Consider the following 18,792-nt stretch of genomic DNA (forward strand, 5'->3'; position numbering starts at 1 on the left):
AGCTTTCTTGTTTTTTTTTTTTTTTTTTTTTTTGAGACTGAGTCTTGCTCTGTCACCCAGGCTCATTGCAACCTCCACCTCCTGGGTTCAAGCAATTCTTCTGCCTCAGCCTCCTGAGTAGCTGGGACCACAGATACACACCACCACGCCTGGCTGATTTTTTGTATTTTTAGTAGAGACGGGGGGGTTCGTCATGTTTGCTAGGTTGGTCATGAACCACCTGACCTCAGGTGATCCATCTGCCTCGGCTTCCAAAAGTGCAGGCATTATAGGTTGAGCCACTGTGTCTGGCCGGTATTTTTAGAAATAATACCATTGTAAGTAAAAATGATCTATCAATATGTTAATAGTAACATTTTCCAAGATTTATGCTATTATTCCTTTCATGCATTTCAATAAGGACACTTTAGAATCCAAAATTGAGATAAAAAAATTTAAAGCAAAATTTTCTTTATGTGTGTATACACTAATATACTATATATATACACACACACACTTATGTATATATATTCTACATACTATATATTTAAATAATACTACCTCAGTGTATTGTGGTATTATAACAAATAATGAAAGTAAAAAGTCTTTGTAAAATGTGAAAACAAATATTATTAATAATAATTTAAGCACTGAAAATAAAACACAAGTACAAGTTTCTTTCACAGCTGCTTCTTTGCACCTGTAAGGATAACACTCAACTAACAGAGTATGGCACTTTCAGATGGAGACGGAGTCTTAAGTTTAAAGTTCCAGGCCTTCTAAAAAGCATTTCAGAAAAGTTACCAGTAATTGTGAATCAAATACAGAGAACACTTCATTAAAGAGGAAGCTGCAGTCATTTTATAGAGGGTTTCCTAGGCCATAGTATTTTCAGATAGGAATACATAACCACCTTAAAGAAACGTGTTGCAAACAGTATGATAGCCATACTTTCCTTTTTCAAGCCTCTGTGTCACTACAAACCTAACCTTCACATTCTGCTGTGAAATCTATAAGTTGATTCTTGTTATTCATGGTTGTTATGTCTATAATGTTGTTATGAAGATAGAATTAGCAAACACTGAACCACTGCTCTTAGGGGAAATACAAGGTTAGGTTCCTGTGAGCCTCTGGTTACAACATCTTTGTCCACAGATCAATACATAATCTTGTTTTACGGGTGTTTCTGTTTTAACGAAAATGTATCGGCTGGGTGCAGTGGCTCATGCTTGTAATCCCAGCACTTTGGGAGGCCAAGGTGGGAGGACGGCTTGAGCACAGGAGTTCAAGACCAGACCAGGCAACACAGTAAGACCTCATTTCTAAAAACTTTTTAAAAGAAAGCTTACTGGGGCCAGGTGCGGTGGCTCATGTCTGTAATCCCAGCACTTTGCGAGGCCGAGGTGGGCAGATCATAAGGTCAGGAGATGGAGACCATCCTGGCTAACACAGTGAAATCCCGTCTCTACTAAAAATGCAAACCAAATTAGCCAGGCGTGGTGGCACGTGCCTGTAGTACCAGGTACTCAGGAGACTGAGGCAGCAGAGTGGCATGAACCTGGGAAGCGGAGCTTGCATTGAGTCAAGATCGCGCCACTGCACTCCAGCCTGGGCAACAGAGTGAGATTCCGTCTCAAAAAACAAACAAACAAGAAAACTTATTTGATATATATTATTGTTTCATTAACATTGAACGTATGGCCAACAGGAAAATTATTCGAACCTGAACAAAGCCGATGTAACACATGTATTTTCTCTGTGAGACACATCACAGCCATCCTGTGCTTCAGAACCCTAGATAGCACTTCAGCACCATGCATGGGTGCCACTTTAAAATGTGAAATCACACACACAAAATATAAAAAATGTGGCACCGAATAGACGAACAGACGCTTGTTTATGGTGTGGTATGAGAACTAAAGGAAGACAGCAGAGTGTCACTTTGTGCCAGCTCAGCTGGGAACATGGGCGTTGGGGAACTCAAATTTTTTGCAGTCTGTGCATGTCCAAGAATGACCCTGTAAGCATTTTCAGTATTGATTTGGGGATTACAAACACATTTTAGCAGGGATGTGAATTCACAAATACAGAATCTGTAAATAATGAGGATTAACTATATTTAGGCTTCACAATTAAACTTACACTTTAGGATCACCAACTAGACAGTCCATTTCTGGCTGAGAGGGGCTACGTCTGGTTTCGCTTGCCGTTGTGTGAGTTGGTCAATCCACACTCCATCTAGTCCCACCACTCACTGCTGTGCCATCTTTATGCGATAGGTTGTCCCATGAATAAATGTACAGGACTTGCTCATTCAGATTCGGTTAGGGTGTTCCACAGAAGGTCAAAAATCAGCAAAACTCTGGACTACAAGTATTTAAAAATTCCCCAGGCAACTGTCCCCTAACCTCCTCCCCATTCAACTGGCTGGTCCCCCATTTCCAAACACAAAGCCCAGCCCAGCCCAGCCCAGCTTTCAGGAACCTGTCTTCTTATTCCCTGCTGCATGTACGTGGGCCTTCAAAAAGCCTTTGTGAAAGCTCTAGCTGCTGAATATTTGATGAGCAACATATGGTTGAATGAGAGAATCAGTTACTGCTATTCAAAGACAGATGCAGCCCAATCAGCACCTTGTCATTGCTCTCAGCTCACTCCTATGGGACAAGTGTTGGCTGAACTCTCATTTTTATGAAAAAGTGGTCAGCACAGCCTGTATCCTTGATCATGGCCTTCTAATAATCTGGCTGTTGAATGAGCCTGGGGATAAATAAGTAATCAATCCTCGCCTACTGCACAGTCAGCTAACAAGTAATTGTGGAAGTGAGAGGGTGCAAGCATCCACGCAGCTCCATGGCAGGTGCTCCTCTGTGCCGTGGCTCCACGGGGTGCTGCTCGGGTCTTTCCTGTCTATGAGCCACTTTCTGGGCTCCCTCCATCTCTTGTTCTCCTAAGGGCCTGGCCTCTTGCTGACTCTCAATACAGGATAAAGCAGTTAGGAATTATGTCAACCATTTAGTTCTGCACGGAACGGTCACGCCAAGCAGGCCACGGCAGGCCAGGACTTGGACTTGACAGATACGATCTACCGTGCAGTGCTCCAGAAGCCGGGCTATAGAGAAGCCACACAAGAGGGCTGAGGAAGGTGGAAGAGGAAATGTACAAGGGCATCTATGGGGAGGCACGGCTTATCTTCAGGAAATTGTGTACTGCTCCAAAACTTGTCTTTGATACGCTCTCTCTTACTTTTTCCTGCAAGGCCACTGCTAGCCCACTCATGGGACTCCTTCATATTCAAGTTTATGCAACTCAGAACTACAGTATTAGGTTTTGCTAGCAAAACAAGGACCAGATTTCCACCTTCACTCATCCTGTCCGTGGGGGCCTGTGCAGGGCACACCTGTCCAGCCACACTCAGGAGCCCCGTTTTCTGCACATGCCTCCCTGGGGTCCTCCGCCCACCACTGCTGCCCTTGCTCTCAGAGAATGGATGCAAACTTGTCAGAGCTATTGGATGGTCAGCTAAGGTTGCGGAAACAGACACCGTGGTGGAGACTGGCAAGTGGATGATTCACTGGGTGAGCATTCAGAAAAAGCAGTGGGATGGGAGTGGGGAGCAAGGTTGGAACAGAGTAGGAGTCAGGGAGCAGCGCAGTGCAGCAGAGGCTATCCCAAAGACGGCCCAGGGGAGTTGTCCTAGAGTAGGGCAAAGGGCAAGGGGACAGGGACTCCTCTCCTCCCTCCCCATCCCCCAAATTCCATTCTTGGAAATGAGAGCCACATCCACAACAAAGAGGAGGCAAAGCTTGGATAAGGCAGATCCTTTTAGCAGAAAACAGTTCCCAGAACAGACAAAGCCATGAGCTTTCAGCCACCAACACTCCAGGCAATAGGGAGAATGGAAGCCTTGGTCCTAAGGAGGAGGGCGGGGCGGGGGGGAATCTGGGGAGAGCACTGCACCAGCCACTACAATGGGAGTTAGGGTCTTTCTCCATAACAACTGGAGTATGGCTTTGTCAGGTGTCCCTGCATCCTAAAAGAGCAGTTTTCATTCTGCAGATGCTATTAGACCCCAGGGAATGGGAATATAATGATGGCGACATTGATGTTTGAAGGTGACATTCCTTTGCACCCAAGTGCAAAGGGACCTGTAAGAGTTAATGGCTAGCCAGGTTGCCAGGAAAGAGGAAAAAGAGGCCTCTTGAGGATGTGAAATCCACACACAATCCTGCACACATGCATGCTCATGTACTCCAGGCCATCCTCCTGCATGGTCTGCAGCTCTGAAAGTGGTTCCAGGCCAACCCACCCAGTGCCACCTGCTAGAGCCAGGTGTAGACAGTAAAGAGCACAGCGGCAGCCACTGCCACGAACAGCATGTGACACCTCTTCAAGCCTGAAAGCCCCTGCTCCTGACTGCCCGAGGAGACCATCAGTGCCTTTCCCCAGTACCCCTTAAGGGCACACAGTATTGGCAAGCTAAAATGCAGAAAAGAAATTTAGGCAAAATTAAGTTTTTAAAAAATGGAGAAAAGGAAGAGGGAAAGAAGAAAGGACAAAATGGTTACCTATAAGATTGAAAAGACCTGTCCCACAGTTACACGTGGCTCTGGTGCCAAGCGGACTGCCTGGCCCATTTCAGACACTCAATAATGCTTATTCAGTGACCAAAGGAAATGAATGCATAGTTTGTACCAGTATTCTCAGTGTGTTTATCTGTCTTCCCTGCTTAATGCTGAAGAAATATACTAAAAGGCAGCTTAAAGTACAGTAATTGTCTCTTATATGTTGGAAGGCAAGTGCACAAACAGGTATAATCTCTACATTTATCTTCCCTCACTATTAATTTTATAGTAAGATACAGTGGAATGAGGGAAATGCTTATATAGATAACTGAATTATTTATATTAGAAGCTTTCACTCATTGAATCAATTTTTAAAACTGACAGTTTCAGGAATTACTCAGTAGCCTCTGTGTTTCTTAATTTCCTTATCTGTAAAACATAAATAATACTATACCTGTCTCATGGGTACGGAAGCATTAAATGAATTACTATGTAGAAAGCTTGGGACAGTTGCCTGGCATATAGCTATCACTGTGTTTCCTGTTTATTATTCTTGTAATTAATAATCAGCACTTTTTGAAAGTTAAATGTAAGTTTTCATCTCAAAAGGCTATTTCCTATGAATCAACTCAAATTCAAGTGGGTCTGCTTAGGCAAAATAGCTACAGATGAAGTAAAGCTCAGATGCTCTAATAAATTATTCCATCAGAAACTAGTCTCATCCAGGCTTTGAAGCAAGTCAGCTTCAAAAAAGCTGAAATAATTGACTCAAAAAATACATAAACAAATCAGCTAGAGGTAAACACCTTTAAAGGGAAAATAACCCTAAGAAATCAAAGGAGGGGCTACGGTTTCCTCCTCTTGAGGGCTTTATCTATCTCTTCAGCACGCATCAGGCCTGATGAGTTCCTGAGGACAGCACTGCCAGCCCCTCAGTGTTCTCTCCAGGACCAGTGACAAGCACTCAACATTCGAGGAAGCAGGAATCCGAGGATTCAAGTAACTTGCCCGAGAATGCAGTGAATAGATGGCAGAGCCGGATTAATATTCTGAGGACCAAGGGCCTGTCTTCTTTACCTTCGTACACCCCATTGCCGAGTACAAGGCCTGGTAGAGCAGGCACCAGGTAATGTTTGTCAAATGAGTAAACGAAAGAAGGGTAACTTGAAGAGCTGATCAACAAACTGATAACAACTCAAGTGAACTAACTCAACTGTAATAACAGGGCAGCATTTAAATGAAAGATGATATGGTTTGGCCGCATCCCCACCCAAATCTCATCTTGAATTGCAGCTGTCATAATTCCCACATGTTGTGGGAGGGACCTGGTGGAAGACAACTGAATCATGGGGATGGTTTCCCCCATACCGTTCTCGTGGTAGTGACTAAGTCTCATGAGATCTGATGATTTTATAAGACATTTCCCCTTTTGCTTGGCTCTCCTTCTGTCTTGTCTGCCGCCATGTAAGACGTGCCTTTCACCTCCCACCATGATTGTGAGGCCTTCCCAGCCATGTGGAACTGTGAGTCCATTAAACCTCTTTTTCTTTATAAACTAACCAGTTTCATGTATGTCTTTATCAGCAGCATGAAAACGGACTAATACAAAAGGTGAAGTCGTATTTTAGATAAAGCTTAAAGTAGCCAATAAAGCAAAAAGCTTGGGGCTTCTGAAATATTTCTTTAGTAATATAATACAACCTAGTGTTTCCTAAACTGAGAATTATATGCTGCCTGAAACTCCCTCTGTCTGACTGAATAGTGCATGCCCAATGTAAGGCAACAATGGAATATGACATCTGTACCATCCCAAAAAAGAACAACTAAAATAACCTAAAAGACCCACATTAATTTATTTAAAAATTCAAGAAACAGGCATCTAATTTTTTTAGCATTCCTTTTGGTGGTGAGCTGATATTGATAATAAAACACCTAATAATTCACTCAATTAACATTTTCCTGTGTTTTGTCTTATTATGACATAGTAAAACATAATAATAATAATAAGCCTAATGCTATAAGGACTGTTTTTAACCAAAACCGATGCAATCAGCTTTAAATATCTGCTACGATTTCCTTTCTGATGTCTAAACATGTCTTTACAAGTTACAGATCGCACTGCCTCTTCATGCAGGCTAATGGAACATCGTTTTTCTTTTCTCAGGGGGCCATTAGTAATCTGGCAAAGTGTAAGCTGGGTCAGAGCCTCAGGATAAGGTGCTTTTGGTGTTTATTTTACACACACACACACACACAAGCACATACATGTGATTAAAGGATTAGTACAACTTCCTTTTAAAGTAGAACTCTTGTTCCGAGCAGAGTAGAATAAAATATGCTTTTCTATCTTCTTAGACTTTGACAAAGGGTTACAAAAGTTAACTTGATCTGCTAAAAATTTCACTTGGTTACAACTGTCACCAAAGCACAATAAGCCCCTCCCCTTCCTACCCCTTTCTAATTCTGCCTCTCCAAATGCTGGAAAAGATCCCAAAAAAACAAAATATATACATATATAATTAATAATAACTTTTGAGTGTAAATGCAAGGAAATATATCAGGGGAATTGCTACCTTGCTCAAAATAACACAGCAAAATTTACCAGGTTTAAAAAAAAAAAAAAACTCAAATGATATTTCAGAGACCTACTCCTTTCAAAACAAGGAGGACAAAAATCTTCTCCACAAAAGCACATATTGAAAAAATATTTTGGGGGCAAGGCCTGAAAGGGTTGGCAGTGTGCAGTTCTGTTGTTATTCCCATGGCCATTTTATGGGCCTCAGCAAAACACTGGGGTCACGATCTGTCTTTTGGTTGCTCCAGGGGAGCTAGCCATCACAACCCAACACAAGAGACTTCCGAAAAACCCACACAGGCACCAGAAGTCCTTCCCTTTCATCTACCACTGGGTTTTTTTTGTCATCTATTACAGTGTTGTCCAATCCTAGAGAGCCTTCAGAACAAAGGCTGTCAGACTGAGGATGGGTTCTTGGATAAGGAGACAACTTTGCTCTTAGAAATGAAGACAACTTTGCTCTTAGAAATGATTAACACACCTTAGACAGCAACCATCACTTAGGGTCGGGGGGTGTGTGTGTGCGTGTGTGTGTGTGTAACATAAACATTTCATATACAAACTGATTAGATGATGATTCTTCTAAAATAGTCTGGCTGTAGGACGATAGCTAGTGTTGCCCAGGAAGTGTAGTCTTGTGATTTGGAGCATATTTCTTCTCAGCTAGCCCCAGTAAATAACTGATTCTCCCCAGAAAGACGTGGATATGACCTGTCTATCTACTCCGGCCTGCAACAGCACATATTAACAAAGATAACTTGTCGGCAGGACTAAACAAGCAAACAGGAACAATTTCCAGCAGAGAGCAAATGTCACACTGTCGCTGGATGCGTGTCCCCTAGCTCAGACTGTGGCCGCTTTACTGATGATATTAGAACTATCAATTGTGAGTAAATGGAAGGATGTTTCTGCAGTTCCTGTTGAAACCAACTGAAAAGGGCTCTGGACTTTGGACAATTTCAGAATCGAAAACTAGGAATTTATGATCTGGTGCATGACCAAAGGAAGCATCTATGCCAGCTTTGTGGGCAGGACCTCCATGGACACCTGGAAAGGCTTGGTGAAGCGAAGTCACAAAAAAAAAAGCAGGAAGTAGACTGACCAAAATGTACCAGGTCTCACTGAGGCAGTTTCAATTTTTTAATAGGAGAAAAGAGCTTTAATATCAGTGCCTCCTTACGTGGAATTCCCAGTTTAAGTGATTTTTTATTCCAGTTAACTTCATAATTTTTTTTTTTCATTTCAGAATGGAGGTTCTGCCTTTGCAATCAATGGTTTTTCTATTCTTTAATACAATGAGTTAGTGTATAGCGGATACTTAGAACAGTACCTGGCACATAGAAATGTGACATAAAAGTCGATGCTTTGGATAAAGAACCTCTCCAGATTAATCTCTGAATCTCTTGGCTGTCCCAAATGGATACTGCTTGACTTTTATAGTCAAGATTCTAGGATGAATCCAGTGAGTTAACACTTCCTCAGGATGCTGCCTTCTCACCTGGGTATCTCATTTTATAACATATGAGATCACATACACTCCTCATGGAAAACTACATAGTTACTCCATGTGTATTCACCAGGCTGTTCTCATTCAAATAAACCTCAAGCCTCCACATTCATAAGGAGTCACCTTTGAACCCTTTGTTTTATACTAGTCTTTTTTTTTTTAATTTGACAAGAATAATTTAATCAGTTTAGAGACATAACAACATCACTGGAGTAAGTAGGTGGCTCTCTAAGATTGCTACATTGAACGAGTTACCACTCAGTAAGATAAATAAAATCCAATGTGTTTGAGAGACTACTTTAATTAAGAGCAGTGTTTTCTCCACCTTTTATCCTCCACAAATCCAAATATAGTCTTTTGTGAAGAACAATCTTTCAATTAATATTTGGTGAAAGAAATAATTGGTCACACTTAATATGACATATTTTCTATGTAACATACACATATGTCATCAATCTGCACCAATGCATATTAAAATATCTCCCTTAAGCATACTCACATTATCTCTCCAGACCCTTGTTCCTTGAGCCTGGTGATGTGTCAGCCAACAAGCATTTATTAAGTGACTAGGTTTCCCTCTTCCCTTGCAAATTTGCAGGAGCTTTAGCTCTGTCAAGGGCATGAGTCAGAACAACACAGTGACTAAGAGTGTGGCTCACCCACGCAGCACCTGGGTGTCCTGAGGCTTGCTATGAACCTACCTGGAGCTCAGTCTTTGTCTGTGACATGAGGATTATTGATCATACTAACAGCTCCCTTAAAAGTTTGTTGTGAAAATTAAATTAATAAATGCACGTAAATAGTTACATGAACTTAGTAGAGAGGGCTACTGGCTCTTTATTGATCAATCAATTAACCTAAGTATTATGTAACTAAAAATAGAACATACCAGCTGTATCTTGGAGTAGTACACCAAAAAACCTTGGAAATTACATATTTCTTTACTAATATTCAGAGAGCACTGGTAAAATCCTCTAGTAAAGACTGGCTATAGTCACGCGAACGAGAATAAGATTTCTAAGTCTAGCTCACTCTGACATTCAAAGTAGTAAGTTGTGCGTCAAAATAATAATAATAACAGCCCACTTAAAAATTTATTAAGAGGCCAGGTGTGGTGGCTCACGCCTGTAATCCCAGCACTTTGGGAGGCCGAGGGGGGCGGATCACAAGGTCAGGAGATTGAGACCATCCTGCCTAACACGGTGAAACCCCATCTCTACTAAAAATTAAAAAAAAAAATTAACCGGGCGTGGTGGCGGGTGCCTGTAGTCCCAGTTACTCAGGAGGCTGAGGCAGGAGAATGGTGTGAACCAGGGAGGCGGAGCCTGCAGTGAGCCGAGATCTAGCCACTGCACTCCAGCCTGGGCGACAGAGCGAGACTCCGTCTCAAAAAAAAAAAAAAAAAATTTATTAGAGACAGGGTTTTGCAACATTGCCTAGACTGGCCTCCTGGGATCAAGGGATCTTCCCACCTTAGCCTCCCAAGCAGCTGGGACTACAGACAGGTGCCACTGTGCCCGGCATGTTAGCCAATATTTACTGAGCACTTATTGTGGCCTTCTTCCACACTGCATATGTTCTAATCCAAACAAAATACACTCTTCTACCATATTGACCAGTATGTGGCACTCACTATGTCGTAAGTTATAAGGAACCTGTAATATATTGGGTTAAAAAACTTAATACCTTGGGCTGGACGTGGTGGCTCACACCTGTAATCCCAGCACTTGGGAGGTCAAGGTGGGTTAGGAGTTCAAACTCCTGAGGTAAGGAGTTCGAGACCAGCCTGGGCAATGTGGTGAAATGCCATCTCTACTAAAAAAAAAAAAAAAAAAAAAAAAACTGCAAAAATTAACCAGGGGTGGTGGCGTGCCCCTGTGCTGCCAGCTACTTGGGAGGCTGAGGCGGGAGAATCGCTTGAACCTGGGAGGTGGAGGCTGCAGTGAGACGAGATCACACCGCTGCACTCCAGACTGGGCGACAGAGTGAGACCCCGTCTCAAAACACAAACAAACAAACAAAAACCTTAATACCTCATTAGTTTGCAATTCTTGGGCGACCTGACCTGACGTTAATTATACATTAGTTAACAAATTTAATGCAGGACAGTCTCATCCTAATGCAAAGCACAGTTTGTGAAGAGCAAGAAAATGTTGATCTCCTTCCCTACAGTATTATATACTTAAATAAAATGCTCATCCTTATAAGTGAAAGCATGAAACATGCTTAAGAGTCTTGATTTCTTTAATTACTCATGATCCTGCAATCCTAATTAAATCTAAAAGCCAAATCCCATGGCTTATGATACCCTAAGCTTCTGTCTCCAGAGGACTGCTGCATGCAATAACTATTCTCTGATGTTTGCTATTATGAAGATTGATATAAGCATAGGACTAGAGTTAGGTTTATACCTTCATCTAAAATTCTAGACACTGGAAATAAAATTTATTCATTCTACAAATATGTACTGAATGCCTGTTATATATACATCAAGCACCCTTTGGGCCAAAAAACATATCCTTGCCATCTTGATGTTTATGTACTGGAAGGGACAGACACTCTACATAAATGTATTAACATAAAACCCTGACTCGGTTTACAGTGAGATGCTCCTAAAAGGCTGAGGAACAAAGGCTTCCTGCCAAACACTCCCTCATTCTCCAGTGAATACTGTGAAAAAGAACATTTATTTTCAACTCGTAGCCCCCACCCTGTGGAGATACGAAATAATCAATGTTGGGGAACTTGAGAGTTAGATACGATTGAGAGAATGCCAAGCCCAGGGAGAGGAGCATGGATGAGATGATCCTGGAGTCTGGGGGACTTGCAAGACTGATGAGACACTCCTGCCTGAGAAACCGGACGGCAGGAGCTCTGGGGACTGCTTAGAATTTCACTGAGGGGCAGCTGGGCGCGGTGGCTCACGCCTGTAATCCCAGCACTTTGGGAGGCCAAGGCGGGGGGATCACGAGATCAGGAGATCGAGACCATCCTGGCTAACACAGTGAAACCCTGTCTCTACTAAAAATACAAAAAAAATTAGCCGGGCATGGTGGCGGCACCTGTAGTCCCAGCTACTCGGGAGTCTGAGGCAGGAGAATGGCCTGAATCCGGGAGGCGGAGCTTGCAGTGAGATGAGATAGTGCCACTGCACTCCAGCCTGGGCGACAGAGCAGGACTCCGTCTCAAAAAAAAAAAAAGAAAAAAACTTCACCAAGAGGCAGGGGCAGGGTCGCCCCACAGAGGAGGTTTGTGGGAAGAATCAAGGGAGGAAACAGAAGAGCTGAGTGGCAGGGTCTGCAAGTCTAGCTCTTGTTATGGATTTGTCGCACAAATAATTTTGGAAAGGTATAAATACCGAGAAAAATAAAACCTGCTCATAACATGAAAAAAACTGTGGGATGAGGGTATGTCAGCTTTAGTTAAGGGAGTGAGGGAAGAGGGTTTGAAGGAGGGACATCTAAGATAAACCTGAATTCTGGGAAGAGACCATCATTCAAAATCTGGGGAAGGGGATTCCAGGCAAAGGGAGCTGTGACAGCACAGAGGCGCCAGTTCAAACCAGGGTGAATTCCACAACTAATAACAGTGACTATTTGTGTGGTAATTTTATATTTTGTTTTAAATTATATCTATTAAATTACGTCCCCACAAAGCCTAATAACCCTGAGGGATTTGGGTCTCCAGTTGCCATGGGGAAAACTTGACCAGAAGAATGACACGCAAGCCCAGGTCAAGTCCGTTGCAGGCTGGGCCTCGGAGCTGCGCTGGGCCTGGGCTGCAGCCTCTGGCAGAGTGTGTGCGCCCTTCCCTGTGTGCACGCCCTTCGCTGGGTGTGATGGCCACTTCTGTGTCAAGGTCCCACCACCTCTATGCTGACTCCTCTGCCCTCAAGCTCCATCAGGGAAAAAGGTCCCTGCTTCAAAGACCTTCCAAGATCTGGTTCCCCAGCAACCGAGGCTGAGATGGATTTCCATGGCAGGAGGATTATGGGGCAGTTCCCTTGCAGGGATACCTGGCACGGAGTGAGGAAATCCAGACCCCACAGAGGGACAGATCCCATTGTCATGCTCCTGCAATGGGGGCCTCAGCTGCTGGGATGCTCTGGAGCTGCCACAGCCCTTCAGAAACTTTCCAGCTTTGAGGCCTCAGCACCCCGTGTTGAGTGGTCATTGGCTCCAGGCTGCCCCGGACAGGGAGGAGAAGTTTGGGTAAAGCAGCTCCCTTCAGCCACCACCAATTCCCAGGGAGGGATTTTGCTGAGAGTGGTCAAGCAAACACCTCCCAGCTGCTGGGAATGGAAGCTCAGTCCTGAAAGGGAATTTCCAACTCACTCCATAGCGTCCACCACACACAGCTCGTTAGAAGAGATTCTCACAGAGAGAAGAGCCTCGAGAGGAAGTCAGTGTGGGTGGAACTAAGTTTTTAGAAATCCAGGCTCTTAGAATTCTTCATTTGCTATTTCAGAACTTCAAGTGTGTGATTATCTTAATAGGTAAGGCCCCAACCAGAAATCAGGAATCACTTTAAGCATTTTGAAAAGAGAACATTAAATAGAGAGGGCTGGTTACTGAAGGGGATGGAAGAGCCAGGAAGCCAAAAGAAATGTTGAAGCAATTGGAACATCATCAGCAAGGCAGGAAGGCTGTGGGGAGCCAGGCAGGGGCATGAGCTCAAGAACGAGGGCCATCCAGGAGCCGCGAGACCCTCAGGCGAAGGTCATGAAATGGCTCTATGTACAATCAGGCCTTGCCTGGGCCTCTTCACGGTCAGCTGTGTCCATTAGCCTTTTCAGGTGTCCATGGAGGTCCTACCACAAACCTGGGATAGACGCTTCCTCCAGTCATGCACCAGATCATAAATCCTTAGTTTTTTATTCTGAAATTGTCCAGAGCCCTTTTCAGTTGGTTTCAGCAGGAACAACGATCAGACAGTCCATAGATCCCATCCGTGAGGAACTAGGAATATTCTGTGTGTTGAATGAAGAATGAAGGGAGAGGACGTTGGATAAGTGACGGGTACTTAACTGATGACTAGCTTGGGATGGTCACAGCTGATGGACACAGCTGACAGTGAAGAGGTCCAGGCAAGGCCTGGCTGCACAAAGTGCCATTTCTGGACCTTCTCCTGAGGGTCTAGCGGCTCCCGGATGGCCCTCGTTCTTGAGCTCTGCTCATGCTGTCCCCCGGCTTCCCCCAGCCTTCCTGCCCTGCCAATGTTCCAGTTGCTTCAACATTCCTTTTGGCTTCCTAAATCTTCCACCCCCTTCAGTAACCAATCCTTTCTGTTTCATGTTTTGTTTTTAAAATGCTTAGAGTGATTCCTGATTTCTAGTTGGGGCCTTACCTACTGAGATAATTACACACGTCAAGATCTGAAACAGCAAATCAAGAATTCTAAAAGCCCAGATCACTGAAAACAGGAAGTCATTTAGTCGAATCTCTATCTTTGGATAATTCCCTTCACAACAGTGTTGTAAAGTGATTTTCTGCCTCTCTGTTAACTCTTCACTGCTTTAAATTGGAAACAATAGCTTGGATTTGCAGGGAGGTGGATTTCAGGTTGATTCAAGACAGAACTGCCTGATAATACTACAGACTGCCCAGGGCCACAGATGGCTCCCTGACACCATTAGTATCTAAGAAGAAACCAAGCAACCAGCCAACATGGCTCTTGTAGAATATTCCACCACTGGTTGCTGCAATATGCTTGATAACTCCTAAAAGCTGTTCCAACTTTAAAATTCCATGATTCTGGCCGGGCGCGGTGGCTCAAGCCTGTAATCCCAGCACTTTGGGAGGCCGAGACGGGCGGATCACGGGGTCAGGAGATGGAGACCATCCTGGCTAACACAGTGAAACCCCGTCTCTACTAAAAAATACAAAAAAAAACTAGCCGGGCGAGGTGGCGGGCGCCTGTAGTCCCAGCTACTCGGGAGGCTGAGGGAGGAGAATGGCGTGAACCCGGGAGGCGGAGCTTGCAGTGAGCTGAGATCTGGCCACTGCACTCCAGCCTGGGCGACAGAGCGAGACTCCGTCTCAAAAAAAAAAAAAAAAAAATTCCATGATTCTGTACGTTGCAGCCCTCACTAATCAGATAATACCCACCAGTTAAGTGTACTGAGCCTACAAGCATTTTTAAAAACAAAATTATTTCACATTTTGTCATATAACTAACTGCTGATCCTCATCTTTCTTCTACAGCACAGTAGTACATAAGGCTTTGCAACAAATCGTCAGCTTAAACATAGGCATGGGAAAGCATGTAATAATACTCCGATATTCTTGGTCCTGTCGATGGCACAGAGAGCAAAACAGTGGACAACCCTGGTCTACAGAACAGTGGAGAGACTAGAATTGTATGTTTAAGATTGCCCCAAGACACATATACACCATGGAATATTATGCAGCCATAAAAAAGGATGAGTTTGTGTCCTTTGTAGGGACATGGATGCAGCTGGAAACCATCATTCTTAGCAAACTATCACAAGAACAGAAAACCAAACACCGCATGTTCTCACTCATAGGTGGGAACTGAACAATGAGATCACTTGGACTCGGGAAGGGGAACATCACACACTGGGGCCTATCATGGGGAGGGGGGAGGGGGGAGGGATTGCACTGGGAGTTATACATGATATAAATGATGAATTGATGGGTGCTGACGAGTTGATGGGTGCAGCACACCAACATGGCACAAGTATACATATGTATCAAACCTGCACGTTATGCACATGTACCCTAGAACTTAAAAAAAAAAAAAAAAAAAAGATTGCCCCAAGAATGACATCAAAGCACCACCTTCTAAGTTAGGACACGGATGTTCTCCACCTCCTGGGCAGCTACCTCTCTGGATCTACACATTGGAAAAGTAGTCACGCAAGAAAAAAACCTCATCAGACCACATGGAGGGCAGAGGGCCATGGAGCCACACGCACGTGTATGAATCTCACTTCCAGTTCGGGTGGGGTCTGCATTAGTACATCCTGCCAGCAATACATGGCGGCCTCACAGGCTCCTGAGGCTGATTCAAACTTACTGTCTCAGGTGCAGGCTGTCTGGGAGCAGGGAGTGCAGGACTTGCTGAGAGTCCCTTCGGTTTGCCCCCATGTACTTTAGTACAATTCAGAGAAATGTGTATGAACACACACTGGAAAGTCTGAGTGTGTGTGAACCTGAGTTTCCCGAGAAGGCCACGCTGCATTCTCTCTTCCAGATCCATCGTTCACCACACAGGGCCTTGCACCGCCAGTAATGTCTAACCCAGCGTGTCTAATCTGTTGACTTCCCTGGCCACACTGGAAGAAGAAGAATTGTCTTGCGCCACACATAACATACACTAACACTAATGATAGCTGATGAGGAAAAAAAAAAAAAGTCCTCACATAAATCTCCTATTGTTTTAAGAAACTTTGGAAAATTGTGTTGGGCCACATTCAAAACTGTCCGGGCCACAGGTTGGACAATGTTGGTCTAACACAAGATGCCTCAAAACACAGATTTCAGAAACGCGTGGATTCTGAGTCCTACATGTTCAGAAAAAAGTAAGATATCCTTGCTTAGAGTCCCTCTGCAAGTATATAAACAAACACATAAATGAGGTTATGTTGAAGATCAGTCATGGTTCTTGGTGCTAAATTGGAGAAAGAGGAAAATAAGTCATCCGAATGCTGCTTTCAGATGCTGACTGGAAGGATGTGTGTGGATTTCCCTTTCCAACTCTTTCTTTCCTCCTCTGTTACCATGAGCCGTGCCAGCAGACACCTGTGCACCCATTTGTGCTCTGTTTGTGCGCTGACCTTGTAACATTTTGTTACTTCGTGATACTTCTTTATGCAGAGAGGATTAAGCTTTTTCCTTCAGATTTTATGTTTCACCTATGATGTCCCTGATAGTGTCAGTCCCTGGCACATCTGAGCATGAACTGATGTCCACAAGCCATCAACTGTTTGGCATGTCTGACACTGCTGCATATTCACAGCTGGTTAGTTTGGGAAAAAGAAAAAGTCAGCGGTTGTCACAGAAGGATGTAGGGGGAAATCCCAGTTACTTGATTTCCAAATAAAACAAGAAAGGGCCACACTGATGTAAAAGCGATAGATAACTTAATTGGATGTATAAAGACAGTAATTTTTAAAGCACTTTATTGTGAATGCACACGCCTTCTTTCTTTGAAAAAGGAGCTCCGCACTGTAGAAGGGTTAGTTGCCTGTATGCTATAATCTTGTTTCTCAGGCCGGAAACTATTCTGCTTACGCTAATTCCTTTAGGAATGCGGCTGTGCTGAGGGCGGTCCCATTAACAGTGTATTTTTCTTTCATAAGGATTTGCATAAACTCACATTTCTCTACCCTTTATATACATTGTGTATTAAGGATTTTGGTGACTTAGAATTTCTGTTATTTAGAGACAGGAAAATCAACATGCCATCTGCAGTCATAACTACTACGATGGATGATCACAATATGCCTTATGAAGTTTACAGAGAATGAGGGCGAATAGGAAAGTCACAGTCATTATTTGTTGTTCTGTGCACACCGTGGTCCTTACTTCTTTTTCTAAAGAGTTCATCACTAACAAGGAAATTACCAATGACCTTTCCCACATCACTCCATAGATGGGGTCAAACAACTTCCTTTTCCTTTCATGTAAACATACGGCCACTGCACTCACCTAAGATATTTGGCACAGGCTGTACTTCTCATAATGGTAGTACTTTGGAAAAAAAAATGTATTAAATTAACTCAGTGTGGGTTAATTTTAATACTTGTGACAGAACTTCAAGTTGAAAAATTCACAAACCAGAGCATGTTTCCTAATTAGAGCCTCAGAAATTAGTCACTACTCTATATTCTACGCCTTCAGGTTCTTATAGAGTTATACCAGAATGAAAGCCAAACACTTGAGGAACTACACCTCCAAATCAAATTATTCTCTTTCATTATGTTTTGAGACATATTTAAGAAACCTTAACTAATGTACGAAGTTATGGCTGGGACCAAGCTTCCAACCCCATTCTCCTGTAAGTGGCTCAGGAATGTCAAATACTGCTCTGCCTCTTCCAATTGCCACCACATTCTCCCCACAACCCAAAAGACAAATGCATGTACCAACACTGTCATGAGATTTGTCTTATTTTATTGACAATACTTTGAGTTAGTGTTAACTAGCCAAAACATTCCAGGGATACTGCCATGCTTACTATGAAGCCCTAACAGGGAATTTATTAGCTGTGTAAGTGACAAACATGCATCACAAACAACTTCTATACAGCTCTACTTAGTGTAGTAGCTAAAATGTTTGACACCCACTCCATGCCATACTAGCCCTGCTGCAGAGATAACATCTCTGCCGTTGGATAAAGACCATCTGAAGGAGCCCAGCAAAATACATTCAGACTGTGTAACTCTATGTTATAGAATAACAAAATTCTCTTACCTTGCATTGTCGTTTTTGTTGGTTCTGAGAACAGAGGAATGAGCAAGAGGTAGATAAGGTAGACAAAGGAGAGCCCATTGTATCGGAACGCACATGCTGTGGGAGGGAAGAGAGAAGAGAGTGAGAAAGTCATTAACAAAGGCAGGCTGACAAAACCAGGGGTGCATAACAAAAGATGGTCTCAGATGTCACTGGATCAAACAGTCACATCCTGAATAGACATGTCAATTAAAAAGTAATAAATTAGGTATTTATTCTGTGTTCATCACTGTGTTGAGCATGACGAGAAACAGGTAATTAAAATACATCAACACAGGTCTTAAAATCTAACCAAGAAATATGAAGGTAAAAGACAAAACTATTTAAAAAAAATAGCTACAATAATTTAAGGGATACATAGTATAAAAATATGTAAATTGTGACACCATACACATAAAATGTTATTGGGGGTGGACTATAAAAGTTCAGACTTCTGCCGGGTGAGGTGGCTCAAGCCTGTAATCCCAGCACTTTGGGAGGCCGAGACGGGCGGATCACGAGGTCAGGAGATCGATACCATCCTGGCCAACACGGTGAAACCCTGATTCTACTAAAAAATACAAAAAACTAGCCAGGCGTGGTGGTGGGCGCCTGTAGTCCCAGTTACTTGGGAGGCTGAGGCAGGAGAATGGCGTAAACCCGGGAGGCGGAGCTTGCAGTGAGCTGAGATCCAGCCACCGCACTCCAACTGAG

The 18,792-nt window shown here is 43.4% G+C and overlaps 1 protein-coding gene across 1 annotated transcript in view; it reads right to left on the minus strand.

The window, feature by feature from the left end:
• The window catches only part of PIEZO2 (piezo type mechanosensitive ion channel component 2), a 299,082-nt gene that overhangs the window by 190,727 nt on the left and 89,563 nt on the right, over nucleotides 1-18,792 (minus strand). The window contains exon 2 of the mRNA XM_017868803.1: nucleotides 18,061-18,156. Within this exon, the coding sequence (XP_017724292.1) occupies nucleotides 18,061-18,156 (96 nt within the window). The remainder of the gene's footprint in view (nucleotides 1-18,060; nucleotides 18,157-18,792) is intronic.

This window comes from Rhinopithecus bieti, unplaced genomic scaffold (assembly GCF_001698545.2).
Source record: "Rhinopithecus bieti isolate Rb0 unplaced genomic scaffold, ASM169854v2 scaffold_4654, whole genome shotgun sequence".
NCBI classification, from domain to species: domain Eukaryota; kingdom Metazoa; phylum Chordata; class Mammalia; order Primates; family Cercopithecidae; genus Rhinopithecus; species Rhinopithecus bieti.